This window comes from Canis lupus, chromosome 20 (genome assembly GCF_003254725.2).
Source record: "Canis lupus dingo isolate Sandy chromosome 20, ASM325472v2, whole genome shotgun sequence".
NCBI classification, from domain to species: domain Eukaryota; kingdom Metazoa; phylum Chordata; class Mammalia; order Carnivora; family Canidae; genus Canis; species Canis lupus.
Window position 1 is genome coordinate 42,852,623 of NC_064262.1, and position 16,202 is coordinate 42,868,824.

A 16,202-nucleotide genomic window follows, 5' to 3' on the forward strand; every position below is an offset into this window, starting at 1 on the left:
AGGTGTTTCCACCTCACTCATCAGCATCTTGGAGAATTCACCTGCCACCTGGCTGTAAGAACAGAAGTGAACATTTAAAAGAGACTATTTAATCATCAGTAATTGATTATTAATAGTTTTTTTTAATCTTAGACTCCTGTACTGTGGTGGTCTAGTGTCTATTATAGATTTTATAAAATACAGGCTAGTACTTAACAGAGACTTAGCATATGTCAGGTGAGTTCTCTGCCCTCCACTCTTACTGATTCATTTAAGCCCCATGGCACACCCATGTCATAGGAACTGCCTTTCTCCTCGTGGCACTGCTAAAGGACTGAGGACTGGGGTGGGGTAGGAGAGGAGGTGGGTAACACACTCCCAGGTCACACAGCTGGTGGTGGTAGAGCTAGGTTGGAACCCAGGGGGCCTGCCTCCAGGCTCCAGGCAGAGCCCTCCTGCCTCTCAGATGTCCAGGCTCCCACTGTCTGGCCCAAAGGAGGGCCTCAGTAGAAACAGAGGAAGGAAGGGAAGAAGGGAGGAAGGGAGGGAAGGAGGGAAGAAGGGGGGGAGGGAGGGGGAAATGAAGGCAAGGACCAGCTGTTGAGGGGGAGCCCTGGGGCCTTCTTGTCATGGCAGTGGGAACAGTGTGGTCTTGGGAAGCACTGCATCACAGCACCAGATGTAGATCCAGGAGTGAAGGGCTAGGGAAGCAGGAAGTTCGAAGTGTAGGGAGACAAGCTGGAAGGCAGCCGGTGAAGGAGCTGGGGAGAGGAACACATCGGTTGAGATCTGCCATGAACCAGGGCCCTCATTTCTTGAAGGCACAGAACAGGGGTGGTTAAGGTTGCTGGGACCCATCCCTTTTGTGTCTTCTGGCTTCAGCATAAGCCCTTTGTTGGGGCCACCTTTTTTAGGAGACCTGCCTGACCAGCACCCAACTACATCCTCTGTGAGTGGGGCCCTGAGCTAGGGGCCACATACATCCCCCCACACAGGGACCCTTCCCAGCCCACTTGGCTTTTAGCAGAATAACTAGAAAGCTGTGCCATCCCCGCCCCTCACCATATCCAGGCCTTCAACCCCCAGGGACTGTGACCAAAGACATCCACCAAAGGAGGAGCTAAGAGAAGGAACTTCCCACCTCTCCTCGTCTCCTGCCCCTCCCCTACACGCCCTCATGAGCACAAATATACCTTGAATTAGCAGGACTCATGGGCACAGGCCCAGCATGTCCAAAGATCTGCCTTCAGAGCTCCAAGTGGCTGTGAGCCCCGTATCCTCTGCAGAAGCAGTGAGCCTTATCACCACCTCATTGAGATTCCCTACAAGTTTTCGGAGGGGCCAAGGAGACGCCATTGAGGACAGAAGGCAGTCCCCATGCCCCGACCAGACTCCTAGTTCTCACTGAAGGCAGCCAGAGTCCTGTGACCAACCCCAGCCTTATTCTGTGCCAGAGATTTCTAAACTGTGGGTGGCAGAATGGATTTCAGTGCTCCAGTGGGAGCCTCCCCAGAAACCTCTCCTCACAGTCTACTCCCTGCACTGCCCCCCTGAAGCCCCCACATCCCCCAGCAGCTTCAGAGCAGCAGGGGCCGGGGTGTTGGTGTATCAAGCCCCAGGGAAGTCGGTGCTGACATCCCAGGACCCCTGTACCCTTGCCTGGGTAGAGCTCTGCTGGACAGGCAGGAAACAAGGTGAGGGACCTAGGCCTCTGCCCTCCCAGAGGCCCCCCCCTCCGCCAGCCCACATGCATGCAGCCCCCACGGAAGCCCCAGCAGGCACCGCTGCCCTGCCTTTGGGCTTTGGGCGCTCTGAGTGATACCCTCCTTTCCCACTTCTGTTTCCTCAGGTTTGTCTCCAAGAAAGTGTTTTATCACTTGACAGTTGACAGGCCTGTGATCTACGATGGAAGTGATTTCCCGTAGCCTCAAGCACCTGGATTCTAGATTCTAATAGTTTCACTTTATGCACAGGAAACACTACTCTTGCTCACCTGTCACATAAAGCACTAAAAAAAAAAAAAAAAAAGGCGGGGGCCAACCGCTCCAAATCTAACCAGTGTGTGACTCTGGGAGACAGGCCTCCGGCCGCCCCTCAGAGCTGCATTGTCTGGAGCGCTGTGTACTTAGCACTACGCACGGTCACTCTTAGCCTCCATGGCTTTTAAGGGCTCAAGCAATGTTTCCAGTGATTAGGGATCCACCTGTCCTCACATCCAAAGGGACATTCTGCCAAAGGTTTAAACACTCAGGAGACCTTCAGCCTCTCCTGGAGCCACAGCTGGCTCCCTGCCTCCCGAGGAGAGTTGCCCAGGCCAGATCAGGGATCCCAACTTCTGCTCCCGGAGAGAAGCGCCCCACTCTGCCCAGCGGGGGACAGGCATCCTACGTGACCATGAGCCGGGATGTCCCGGCCAGACCCTGTGAGTCCTCAGGCTGCGAGGCCTCTCACAGGGCCATCGTGACAGTCAGGGCACCCTGGGGTGGACTGGGGAGCCTCCTGAAGCCCCAGTCAGCCTCTTGCCATTAGGCCTCTGTCCCTTCCTGCCCCCATTAATTTGGGGCTGCTCCAAAACTCGGCAGTTTTGGAGGGGCCACTAGCTGCACTTTCTTCCTGGCCCTTCTGGGAAGGTCTGCCCTCATGCAAAGCCCTTCACTCAGGCAGGCCCCTCAGTAGTTCAAAACATGGCCCTAGAAATCAGAACTAAAGACTGCCGGGGAAACCAACGCCACACACAGAGGACGTGTCCTGCAGTGGCTGTCTCCACACTGAGGCTGAAGCCCCCGCTGGCTCGCGGCGCCGCCCTCAGCACAGGCAGTGCTGTGCGCTGGCCCTTAGGACTCACTCCTCAGCTGATGGGCTGTCTCTGTATAAGAGCCTCTGCCTCATCCGCAGATGTGTTTACTAATGATCATAATCAGGGTAAGAACCACTTTCAGAAACTTCAGCCTTCTTATCAAAAGTCTTTGGTAACTCAGGTGCAACAGGCATAATTCATGAATCTGTTTTGAGTTCCCTCCTCGGCCCTACTGCCCATTGGTCTGTTCCCCAGCACCCCATGTGCCCACTTCCTGTGGCTCAGCCCACCCCTAAGAACCAGGAGCCATCTCCCCTTGAGGGCCGATGAATCCCGCTTCCCTTTGCTGGCCTCTTTGGGCCTTGTTCACGGAGGCCGGAGCCTGAAGTCAGGGCTTAGACACTTTCACAGGCAAGCAGGCCATCTGACAACGCAGACCGCTTTGGCCAGGTGAGACGCACCAGGCAGAGTGTCTGGGGATCTGAGTGCTGGGCCCAGCCTGTCCCCCAGCTGGTCTGGTGACCAGTCAAGTCACACCACACGGACACTTCATCCTGTCACCCGCAGGCTTGGTCAGGCTGGTACTGAGAGCCTGAGCACAGGTCAGGGCACCCAGGCCAGGTCCAGTGCAGACCCCTCCGGCCACCACCCAGCAGAGGGGACTCGTGCAGCAGGGGGAGGGGGAAATAACCTCCCTGATGGACTCAGAACTTTCACTCAGATAGGGGACTTGGCCACTTGCAGTTCATTTTAGGCAGGGCAGCGGGCAGAGTGGTGAATTTTCCCAAGAGATTAACCCAGAGAGAAGCCGAACCTGTCCTGCTCTTTCCTTGGAGCAGCCGCTGCCTCTAGCAGAAAGCCACCAGGCGCCCTAGCATCTCCCAGTGGCCAAGGCCTTGACCGTGCTCAGCAGCCAGACTCCCAGAGACTCTCCCTAGCCTCACACTTGTCCTCACAGGTGTGCTACAGGGCAGCGGATTGTTCCAGAGCAAGTTGTCCTGCCTTTGAACCCACCCTCTCCCCTGGAAAGGGTCATCGGAATTAGTGGTCTGCCACAAGAAAGAAACTAACAAAAGAACCCAAAGCAGTCTGGAGTCTTGTTTCGAGTACTTTCCCAGGATGCTATGGAGACTGGCCAGCTGATGGTGTCGCCACCATCCTGTGCAGCTAACAGCTCCTGTGTTTCCTGTGAAAGGCCTGGAACATTCCATCCAAGCCCCCCCCCCCCCCTTGTGAACCTCTGTCACTCAGCCGGCAGGGGACCAACTACACCTTAAAGACGACATGGTTCTCACGAAGCCAGCCCTGCTGTAGGAGAGCAGGGGCCCCTTGTGGTGTGCACCCTCTGGGGCATTGACCATAGTAGTTCAGAGGACCTGCTCTCCCCCAGCGGCCATGTCCTGATGCCGTCGCCTATTTATTTTCATGCTGGACAAACTTTTCCTTCATTATTTTGCCGTGTGAGCTCGAGTTTGCTGTGCATTATGCAACTAGAGAACATGGTGGCGTATTTCAGTGTGGCTTGTATGAATAGCTTTATTCCTATTTTAAAGAGGTTCCCGACTTTACTGAGGTTTTGGGGGTTGAGATACTTTTAAAAAATGCAGATGACAATGAAGAGCAACTATTGAAAGTGGTAGCCCCAGCCAGTAGACTGACACTAGAAATCATCAATGGGACCCCAGATCACTATTCAGCACAAAACAAAACAAGACGAAAACCCGGCAGCCCCTGGATGGCCCAGCTCTCTGAATAACAGCCACTTGCTCTGTAGTACCGATCCCGCTACCTTGTTCGTCTCTGCCTCAGAAGCCACTAAGCAACCTTGCCGAGAATTCAGCCTCTCAGACATGCTCACTTGCAGCAAGGAAGGGCGTCAGGATAAATCGTGGCATCCACGGTGCACTTGTGGCCGGAGTCCGCTGGACTCCAGGTCAACCAGACCAAGAAGGAATCTGGAACTGAAAAACCCCACCGGGTCTGTAAAGTAGAAAAAAACCACATAATATAACTGAAAAATCAAGGGAATGGTTTTTCTGAAATTTTTCAGTTATCCACTCCCTGTTCCTCCCCCCAAGGTGGTTAAGCCATTCTAGACTCAAATGAAAGGAAATCCCCATTTGGAGGTGAAATCCCAGAATTTGTGCTTTACAGGCCACTGGTTAGATGTCTGCCCATTTTTAAAGTTTTTTCGGAGTTTCATTTTTTAAAGTTCGCCTTTATAACTACATGTAAGACCCCCATTCCTGGCTCCAAGGGACTGAGAGTGAAAGCAGAGAGAAGCTGTCTGTGATTCCGAGAACCAGCGGTCACCCTTACAGAGACCAGTGAGCCAGCCAGCCGTGTTTACAAAACACAGAGCGAAAGGCATTGCTTAGAGGAAACCTGGAGTTTTTCTCATTGCGTTGTGATTCTTCCAAGGAGATAGGGAATGCTTAATTAATAATGCCTTTTCCCCCATAATTGCTTTTTAAAGATAATAAAGTCTATCTTTAGATTTCAGTAGACATCGCCAATGAACAGGCTTCCTTAGAACCTCATAATGAGTGTTATCCAGAGATGCTTCTGCCTCTGGGGGCTGCAGAGCAACATCCATGCCTCCGTTGAGCAGCTCCAAATCAGAATTGCATTTTGATTGACAAATCCTCAATTCTCGAGGCCTTATGGGGTAGTGGGTCTGGGAACCCATTGCATTCTTACCTGCCAAAGAATTACCCAGAAGCACATCCAATGCCAACACCCCACCTGCGCAGTAGGGGTGAGAAACTTTTATATCTCAAATGTATCCCTTTATAGCATCTGCTGCACCATTGGGAATGGTTTTATTTTTAACCTCAGGATTTAAATAAAGCAAACACTATGACATGGGGGGAGTAGCCTTGTCTTTCATTCTCCTGGGACATAAGGCCCATTGATGAAGTTACCCAGATCAGACTCATAGTTGAGTTGCCCTACCAGGAGACGGCCTCAACTGGTACACTCCGGATTTTCAAAAGGGTTCACACCAGCAGATACCCTGAGAGGTTGCCATGTGGCCTGGTATCCAGACACTTTCCCATCTACCCTGAGGTCAGTACTCAGACCTGCTGGAGCCAAGGTATCATTCCAAGCTACCCCCTCTACCACATGAGCTGCCTGGCTCTCTTGGGCTACTCGGAGACACTGCAAGGAAAGAGAACACCTGCTGACCTACCAGAACAGCAGGGTCAGGGGGGACGGTCATGGATGCCCTGAAACCGTGATCAGTGGAGCTGTGGTACAAAGCTGGGCAAGACCATCAGGCCAAGGCAGCTGGCAGAGGAAGAAGTCGCATTCCACTGCTATTTAGCTGCTGGCACTGGGTCAGCAATGACCGGACATGGACCTGGAGGGGATGTGACCCAGACACTCCTGGACCGCTCAGATCGAGCTCGGGCTGGACGGTCCATCCACACTCGCCCCACACCCCACATGACAAGGGCTCCTACCTTCGGGTGCCTCGAACCTCACAGAACACCCCGAGCCCCCCTTCCCTCCATCTCCCTTCCTTCCTCCTCCAACTGTCCCCCTGTTCCCAAATTCTCATGCGGCCTCTTCTTGAATATGTTATAGGGGAATAAGTTGTACTTTCTGTAACCATAGCCATGCTCTCCCTCAAGGTCAAGGACTGTATTTCCTTCTTCATCTCCCTCTTTTCCCTCAACCGCACTGTGTCAAGCACCATGGCAGATGCAAAAGTGCTCAACACATATGAGATCAAAGAGGATACTGGTCAGTCCCCATGCCTGGTCAGCTAGAAGGCCATCAACAATCCCATTGGCCAGCTTGGCCAGGGGCAGAAGCTCCTGAGATTCCTTTTTTTTTTTTTAAGTTTTTTTTTTAATTTATTTATTTATGATAGTCATAGAGAGAGAGAGAGGCAGAGACACAGGCAGAGGGAGAAGCAGGCTCCATGCACTGGGAGCCCGACATGGGATTCGATCCCAGGTCTCCAGGATCGCGCCCGGGGCCAAAGGCAGGCGCCAAACTGCTGCGCCACCCAGGGATCCCCAGCTCCTGAGATTCCTATGGCAGAGAAGAGCAAAGAGCAACCCTGCAGGAGGAGGTGTGGGGAGCATGGAAGTGAGCTGGTCTCGATCCTGCTCCCCTTGCATCCCCATCTTGTACTAATGATGCCCTCAAGTCAAGCCTCTTACTGTCCAGTTGAAGTTATGGAAGATCGGTTTCTCCAAGTGCCCAAAGCAATGCAGCAGGAGCTCTTTGGTAAGAGAACAGTCCTTCCAGAGACTTGGTGGCCACATGGGCTGGGAGCTGGAATAAGAACCAACTGAGACACAGAGCTGTGTATGTGACACTGGAGGCTGGGATCTAGGGGCCTTCATGTCAAAATCCCCATTGCACCCCCACCCTACTCGCTAAAGCACGGAGTAACTCAAGGTGACCAAAGTCTGGTCCAGGTTCTCCAAGCCCTACATTCAATTCCAAGAACCCGAGCCCAGCTTGGTGTCTGCAGGTTCTGTGGCACTTGGAGGTGCCCTGCCTCTCCTGGCCATGTTCCCCGGAGGTGCTGGAGGATGTAGAGGTTCCCCCAGGGGACTCAGAAGGAAACTCTCGGCAGGTCAGCCCTTTCGGTTTGAAGATGCGTGGGAAAAATCTGGTGAGAGGATCTTGCCACCCACACCCCTCTGAAAAGCAAATAGATTGGTGAAACCTGTCACCCAAGATGAGCAAATGGACTTTTTTTGAGAGAGCAGTTGACGCTTAAGCCATCAGAAACCAGGGGGAGAGCATAGCTATTATGAAAGCCATTCAAAGTGGGTTAGGGTTGACAGAAAGGTCAGCCTTCTACATTTCCCACACCTGTGGTTTCTAGAGGATGGTGAAGGCGAGCACAAGTGTGATCGCCAACCTCTGGTCTTTGATGTCTGTCCCCCGTCCCTCCCCCATCCTCCGCCCTCTGGGGGAGGAGGGGACCTGGTGTGGCTTCCTCACACTTTCTGGCACGGATGGACTATGGTTGTCTCCAACGAGGCTCCCCCACCTGAAACCTGGAATGAACAGTCTTCTTAGCTAAAAAAATGAACAAAGTGAGACAGGTATCGCCAAACCTGACACACGTGAGTGTCCCTGCCAAAAGGAAGGCCTCAGTGCCAGGCCAGGGTTGGCTTTGGGCCTGGGACTCCCTAGAATTGTCAAAGAGAAGGCAATGTTTGGTCATGGGGTAGGGAGCCTCCCCAGCTTTCCACTCCCAAGGAGCCCTCCGAGCCTCAAGGAGAGAAGGAACCTTCCCAGAGAGGCCGGAACACCTGTGAGCCAGGTCAGTGGGGCAGGCACTATCTTTTCCCAGGAAGGCAGGAAGGAAGGGGGTGAGGGGGCTGGGCAGAGCATAGGAGAGCAAACAGACACAGAAGGTGGTGGCTGCAAACATGGAAGAAGGTAATTGGGTTTGTAGCTCTGGCTCTGAGTTGGCTTCAGGGCTTCCCGTGCTCTCAGAGAAAGGCCCTGGGGCGGGGCAGCAGCCACCGTCCCACCACCACCGCCACCACAACTGAGGCCTCTGCACAAGAGGTCCATGTGTGGGGCCAAGATCTTTGCCGAGACGTCCCTTCTGCAGCAGCTAGGACCGCCACAGAACTGTGGGGTGTTCTCAGAGAGAGCATCACCCATCCACAGCCATGACAAGTCTGGTTTGTCAGGCTGCTTCCCTCACAAATCCACCAGTTGTGGTGCTGGTGACGGTGAGCCACGCCGAGCAGGCCCTTGAGGGTCACTGCTGCGTCACCACCTTGCTTAGAACTTGAAGGGTTAAACGAGTTCGTGGATCCGTCCCCCAATTTAACTCCACCAGCGACCCTTAAATCTTGGAAGCAGGACCTCTCCCTCAGCCCGCTGGCCCGAGCACAGGGGAATCACCTGGAAGGAAACTGTTCTGCAGGTAAAATCTTTTCATGCCCATGGTTTCGTTTATGGCTTGCATTTGTCTTCGAGGACATGTTGCTCACTGGCAGATCATTTCTAGATGGAAAAACATTCCCTTCCTCCAACCCAAAGTGGCTCCACTCATGTCCAAAACTTAAGGATTACAGGAAGAAATGGGAGTTTGGTAGTGATGGATACTGTTGGGGGAGGTTGGGTTGAACGTGGACTCCTCACCTGGTCCACCTCCAGAAGTCAGAAGGCCCGTGAATATGGGGGGGGGGATGCAGAATGGCATCTTTCCCCTGACTGTGAACTAAACCTTCGGTCTTCGCTCCATCATGAATATAAAGAACATGTCACACTAGTGTTTGTCAGCAAGACCTGTGGCTTTGTCACCAATGGAAAGGACAGATATTTTCACATGACACGACAGCTATCACAGACTCTCAAAATGTCATCGCCGCTCTGAAGTGAAGGCTGTCATTAGACCTGCTGGTAGAAAAAAAAAAAAAAAAAAAAGACCTGCTGGTAGATTCTATTTAATGCATTAATAATGAAAAGGCACATATATTAGTAGTTCATACATTTGTTCTGATTTTTAGAGAATTGTATCACAACAGAGGTTTTCTTTCTAATCCTATGTATTTTATCTTATTCATTTTACAACATTCTGAGAAGGGGCCAGTAGGCTTTACCGGATGCCAAAGTACATAAGGCCAAAAAAAAAAAAAAAAAAAAAAAGAGGAATCTAAGGAACTTTGGGTTCTGGTAGGTCTTTATGAAAAAAAGGAGGCAGATCAGCTCATCACAGCACCGGTTTATTAATAACAGTAGGTGGTAAATATCGATCTCACAAGCTCTCACCATACGTCAGCCCAAGACCCAGGGGAGCTGGTAAGTCTGAACCATTTATAGAGCTTGTTACTACGCCTGCACCAAGCTGAGACAGCTGTGGGAGTGGTTTTCTCTAAACTGTTTTCATTTCAAAACAAGAAAACAAAAAAACACCTCTCTCATAAAGCCGGATTTGCTATGGCAGCCCTTGACCTTGGTGTGTGCATCATCCACACAAAGGGCTGCGTGGGTTATTTATTGTCACTATAATACTGCATAACAAGCAACTCAAAACCAGCGGCCTCAACCCGAAGCATTTATTTAGCTCCCAGGTCTGCAGGTTGACGCAGGCATCGCCGGGAACTGACGCACGTCCTGGTCAGCAGCACATCACCCGAGCTCTCCCGTGTCCAGCAGGTGGCTGGCGGGCGGCGGGTCGCGGCCGGCTCCCTCTTGCGTCTGTGGCCAGCTGCTTGGTCAAGGGGGGCAGGGGGCGGCTGGCCTACGACGACCTCGGCCAGGTGACCGTGCCCTGCCCCTCATGGTCTCACACCCCCAGCAGGATGGCCGGGCCTGTTCGGGGAAGTGCTGGGCAGGTTTCCAGAACCGCAAGTGTGCATGCCCAGCCTCGAGCCCTCTCCAAACAGGCACAACATCACCTCGACCGTGTTCTGTGGGCCCGAGCAAGCACCGAGGCCCGCCCAGACTTGGGGGGTGGGAAGAGAGACCTCTTGCTGGGAGAACTGCCAGGTGGCTCTGCAAACAGGGACACGGGGCAGAGGCCACCTCAGAGTCTGACCATCGGACCTTCCCTTTCGCCCTGGTCCCAGCTCCCTGGGGAAAACGCTTCTCCTCCAGACACGCCCACCCGTGTAACACCACGGCACGCACGCGACTCTCCATGGACACCTCGTCTATGAGAGCAGCAGCGAGGAAGACGGTGTCGTGTGGGGTGGGGGCGGCTGGAAGGAGCACACCCCGCACACCACACTAGGCAGCGGGGCTCCGTCCCGCGTGTCTCTGCATGAGGACGTTAGAAACTTAGCAGTGGCCGTCCCTGGAAACACGGCCTGGGGGTCTGTCCAGGATTTGGAGGTGGTGCCAGGGGATACCCTTCTGTGCCATAGAATTACATTTATTACACGCCAGATTAACTTTTAAAATCTGAAAACGGGAGCCTGGGTGGCTCAGTTGGTTAAGCGTCTGCCTTTGGCTCAGGTCACGATCCCAGGGTCCCTGCTCAACAAGGAGCCTGCTTCTCCCTCTCCCTCTCCCTCTGCTAGTTCCCTCTCTCTCTCTCTCTCTCTCTCTCAAATAAATATAATCTTTAAAAATAAAATAAAATTTGAAAACAAATTCACATCAGCTCATGGCTGTCTCCGTTTCACAATAAACAACCAAACGCTCAGTTCCGACGAGCTCAAGTCACAACAAAGTTGTTACTATCTCTCGACATTCACCCAAAGGATCAACTACTCAACAGTAAGCATGACCGCATGAAGCCAGGAGGCGAGGAAGCCGGAGCCTGGGCAGGGCTCCTGCTCCCCTCCCCAGGGGCCGGCCCGGCCCACAGCCACCCCACCTCCTGACTTGGCCTATGTGGGACGAGAGCCACACACCTGGATTCCAAGGTGTGAACGGACCAGTGGGACCAGAGTGCCTGCACTCCAGTGGGGGAGAAAGTATAACAGAGCATCTAGGACATCAGATTCTAGGGATTCTAGGGTCAGAAAAACCTGTATGGATTCCTCCTAGCTATGGCTGGAGGCAAGGGACTGACCTGCTCTGTGCCTCAGTTTCTCCACCTGTTAAGTGGGAGACATAACAGTAGGTACTTTATAAGGATGCTGTAAAGACCATAAGATCAAAGAAAGGCCTTGCTGGGGCACCTGGCTGGCTCAGGCGGTGGAACAGGTGACTCTCAATCTTGAGGTTGTGAGTTCGAGCCCCATGTCGGATGTAGACATTACTTACCAAAAAAGAGCCTCACATAGTGGCTCCCATAAAGAATCACTCAAAAACATGAGCATTTCTTACTAAGAAAGTCATCTACATGCACTTTTTCCTCTCTTCGGCTCTCCTCTCTCTGGGTGCTAGTCAGCAAGACGGTTGGGGCATTGAGTGATCCGGGTCATTGAAAGACAAGTTAACTTACAGAGCAGCAGCTTGTGGTGGCTTTAACACCTGACCCCAAGGTTAGATGACACCGTTAACAGAAGAGGTGGGGCCTGCGGCTGCTCCCCAGGATTCTAAGCCAGACTGGCACTGTTCCAACCAGGGGAAAACAGCCCCAGGGATGCTCTGTGACCTCAGAAAAAGACCTGCCACTTCCTCCTGGTTCTCTCAGACCCTTGCTCAGGGGAGCCAAGTGCCATAAGTAAGCCCCCTGCAAGCTGAAGAGGCCATGTGTTGGTGCCCTGCATGGCAGCCAGCATCAAGTGTCAGCCACGTGGCCTGACCTCCCGTCAAGCTTTCAGGGGACTGCAATCCCAGCCAGTGTCTGACAACAACCACGTGGCAGACCTTGAACCAGCCATTTCCAAATCCATGACCCTCAGAACAGTAAGCACAATAAAGCAGCTACTGCTATATGCCGCCGGGTTCTGTGGCAACAGTAACAAGAACACAACTGGATGGAATACAAGCAAGCTTGTAAAATCACTTCTTTCATCAAAAAAAAAAAGCAAAGGTCCAAGGAAATTGTGAATGAGCCAAAAAGAATGCTATGTCAAAAATAACAAAATTACAAAGTCAATCACCCCAAACCCCAGTGGCTTAAGACAATAACGATTTTAGTACATCTCATGATTTTCAGGGTGAGGAGTTTGAGCAGGGCTTGGCTGGGTGAGTCTTCTGTTCCACATGGTCTCCATGGAGGCCACTTAGTGGTATTCAGGGGGCGGATTGGCAGGTCTGTGGGGAAGTGACCAGGAAAGATGGACAAGGGCCAGGGGTGAGGAAGTGGCCACCACCAGGTGTGCTGTGGCCCAGGAGTCTGCCCGGGCAGGGTGCACTGCTCTCGCACCTGCATACACACCTGCAGCTGACTTTGAAGCCTCACAGCTGTGTGTGTTTGGGGAGGAGCCCCAGGAGAGGGAGCAAGTAGGAACCTTCTCCATTCTGTGAGGATAACATCATCCTTTGTTGGCTCACCCTCCCAGCCCACCTTTGAAGGAGGTGTCAGCAAAGCCCAGGCTGTCACCCAGCATCGTTTAGAGCTTGCATGCAGTGATGTCTGTCCATCTGTCCTTGCATCCCCTGCTACTCAGCCTGGTATTTGGCAAATCGTTGGTCAGCTCTCCAAAGCAATGGCTGGTTTGTCTGACCATGGCAGGCCAGGCGGGATAGCATCACAGGCAGAAGCCAAGGCTGTAGGGCCCGGCATACCCTGTCTGTGCACCAGCCTTACTAACTGCATGACCTTGGGTGACTTAACATGAGGCTCAGCCCCTCTGTCTGTAAAACGGGGTTGATCCCAGTACCCACCTGGCATGGAGTAAACTAGCCGGACACGGTGGCTGAAAGGTCTTGGCAGGGAGGCTGTCTGTCCTGCACACCAAGGCCCTGACCTGCCGTCAGTGCCCAAGATCTCCGCCCGTGAATTAAGATCGGACACAGCCCGGGCTCCCCAGCCTTCTGAGATGTGTTCTGGGAAGATGCTCACCACAGTATGTGGCTCGTGGACACCTGGTGCTCTGTACCCGTCTGGTCTTAAATGGGCTCTTAGAATTGGCAACCCCTGGTGGAAAGATAGTCACAGGCTGACTTCTCTCAAAGCAGACACTGAGCTGGAGTTTGGGGTGCAGGATGTTTATCAGGGATCGACACTCATGAAGGGAAGTGGGAGGAAGCAGGATCGAGCAGAGGGAGACTCTGTGAAGCAAGCTGGGCGAAGCGTGGCCAGCCTGGCAGGGAGCGCTGCAGCTGATGCCACCTACCAGACGGCCTCCATCCCCCACTTCTTGGGCACTGGATGCAGTGGCCTTGGGTGACATGGCTCTGGCCCGGGCTGCTACCTGCAGTACAGGCGGACCCTAGAGGAACTGGCAGCTGGAGATTGTGTGCTGCCCACAATGCCTACAAGCTCGTTCTGGAGGGGAAATCCAGTCGGTGCACCTCCATCTGACCACAGAGATTTCTCACTTAGCCTGTGGTACCAGGATTGAGTGTGACAAAGAAGTATGTTGAGAGCGGAGGGAACTCATAGAGTCAAATGTTGGAGAGACACATTTGCCTGTCTTTTGTAGGTTTTTATGATAGAAAAAGCCAGGACAACCCCAGTGGCCCAGCGGTTTAGTGCCGCCTTCAGCCCAGGGCCTGATCCTGGGGTCCCGGGATCGAGTCCCACATCGGGCTCCCTGCATGGAGCCTGCTTCTCCCTCTGCCTGTGTCTCTGCCTCTCTCTCTCTCTCTCTGTGTGTGTGTGTGTGTGTGTGTGTGTGTCTCGTGAATAAATAAATAAAATCTTAAAAAAAAAAAAGCCAAAGGAAGATATTGAGTGGGACATTCTCTGTTGGGGTATCTGTACCAACAAAATAGAAATGATTAGAGAAAAACTCCCGCTCCCAGGAGGATGCAGGCACAGACCTGAACTGCAAAAAGAGGGGCAGATGGGACGGGGGAGAAAGAGACTTCCCTGCAGAAGTACCGTGGCATCTTGGTTGTGATGATGACCACACTTTACAGCCCGGTACTCACTGATCATGCACAGTAAACGGTTTGTCAAATAAAGAAGGAGATTTCTTTTGAGCATCTAAAATGTGGAAGGTGAGGGTGCTAGAGGCTGTATTACCTCCCCTTTTTCCAAGCTGTGTAGAGCGCAGAGCACTGACCAGAGTGTAGGAGAAGGAGGAGCAGCTCCGGTGGAGAGAGGTCCACTCCAGTGCGGAACAAACACCTCTGAACACCAAAACCAGGGGTAGGGGGAGGCTGGGGATGCTTTGCTCACCTGGACCTGGGCCCCATAGGAAGCTTCAACTTATAAGGCCAAATCAGAGTTGGGAAATCAAACTACCGCTCAAAGATTACAAACACAAAAGACCCGTCTGGACATGTGTGACAGATTTTCATTTGTTTGGAGTAGGAAGTCGGTGTCCAGAGGTGTCATGCTTCATGACAGCCTTCACTGGGTATTAAAGCCCATCATGGACCTATTTCCCATCACCACCACATGACAGCAGTGATGGCCTCCAGCGAAGGGCCACCAGATCAGTGGGGCTGGTTGCTTCCTCATGCAGGACTATTTGCAATGACTGCTATGGCCAAAGGGAAGACGTTATGACCACACACCTCTCTCACAGGAGCCAACAGGCAGCAAACTGAGCTACTCTCCAGGCCAGGGGAAGGTACTGTGTCTGCCCTGCTCTAGCCAGCCCTCCCTCGACCACAGGTTCTTCTCAGGCAGCCCATAGGTCACAGGACACCATTATTACCCTCAGCACACACCATCTCATGACTCCAGGCTGCCAGTCTTCTGGGTTTGTTTTGTTTTGTTTTGTTTTTCTTTGCTTTGCTTTGATTTGTTTTGTGGCAGCTGAGTTCTGATATGGGAAATACACACTTGAGAAATGACCAGTTTTAAATTTTAACAAGTTTATTTGTTCACTGTAGTGTATCTACTCCATAGAAGGCATTACGTGTGGAGTGAGGGTGTTTGGCACATACCCCAGGTCAGAAACTCACCCAAAGATGCTTGTTCAGAGGTTCACCCAAAGAGGCTATCATGTGCATTTTGTGCCGGGAACTATCTCCATACCCATCTTTAAGCCATACAAAGGCCTCCTCATGCTTTTCAGCCAAGGGATATCACCTGACAGAGGCTTCCATACCACCCTCCATACCTGAGTCCACATGGCGCTTGGCTTTTCCATATTGTCAGAACATAAACATCTTAGAGAAAGGATTATTGTAAACCTGTTACAGCCTCAAAGAGTTAGAGATGGTCCGGCTCATAGTACGTACACAAATGTTTGCTGAATGAATGAATGCTTTGCTGTCCTGAAAGACAGCCCCCAAAGAACAAATCCCCAGCCATCCAAACTGACTACTTCAAAACAACTCCACTTGAGTGTACATGTTGTGATGTGTTGACTTAAAATCAGTTTTTGAAAAAATTTTGGTCAGAAAAGGCGATCTCTTTTTTTGATAATGAAAACACATCATATTTCATTCTGTGTCTTGATTTTTCTCATTTATGGAATTCTAGTAAAATGTAATTAGATATGATAACCCTTTTATCTGTATTTCAAAAAGTACTCAACACAGCATATTTCCTAGAAATGTTGAGTGAGTCACAGCTCCTCATGGGTTTCCCCATGTTGGTTCTTCCAACACTTTTATCTTAGGATAAATCTGCTACCAAAACCTAGATTCGTTTGAATGTGAAATGGTCCTATGTATGCAATCATTTAAAAAGTAAGGCAATTTGCCATAAAACATACTTAAAATCTTTATCATATAATTCAATTGCAGTCTATCTAATCCAATGTTGGAGCTGTGTTAGGTCTGGGACAGTGCGGTAGTGACAGTCATATCCCAATGGAAGCCGTTGGAACTAGGCATGAGTATTGCTCATCGGGTATGATCCAGGCTTTGTCATTCTCAGGGCATCCCTCATCCCCCTTCTTACAAATCCTAAAGGGAGGAAAGGTGGAGTCCCTGGTGTTCCATTTTGTTTCTTCCAACTAACATGCAT

General features: G+C 51.8%; 1 protein-coding gene across 4 annotated transcripts in view; it reads left to right on the plus strand.

Annotated features, from left to right (window-relative positions):
- FYCO1 (FYVE and coiled-coil domain autophagy adaptor 1) overlaps positions 1 to 5,644 on the plus strand; it is a 73,753-nt gene extending 68,109 nt beyond the window's left edge. For all 4 annotated transcript variants that reach the window (XM_025458255.3, XM_035702514.2, XM_035702515.2 and 1 more), the window contains exon 18: positions 1,829 to 5,644. In XM_025458255.3, the coding sequence (XP_025314040.1) occupies positions 1,829 to 1,904 (76 nt within the window). In that variant the 3' untranslated portion in view covers positions 1,905 to 5,644. The remainder of the gene's footprint in view (positions 1 to 1,828) is intronic.
- The last annotated feature ends 10,558 nt before the right edge of the window (positions 5,645 to 16,202 follow it).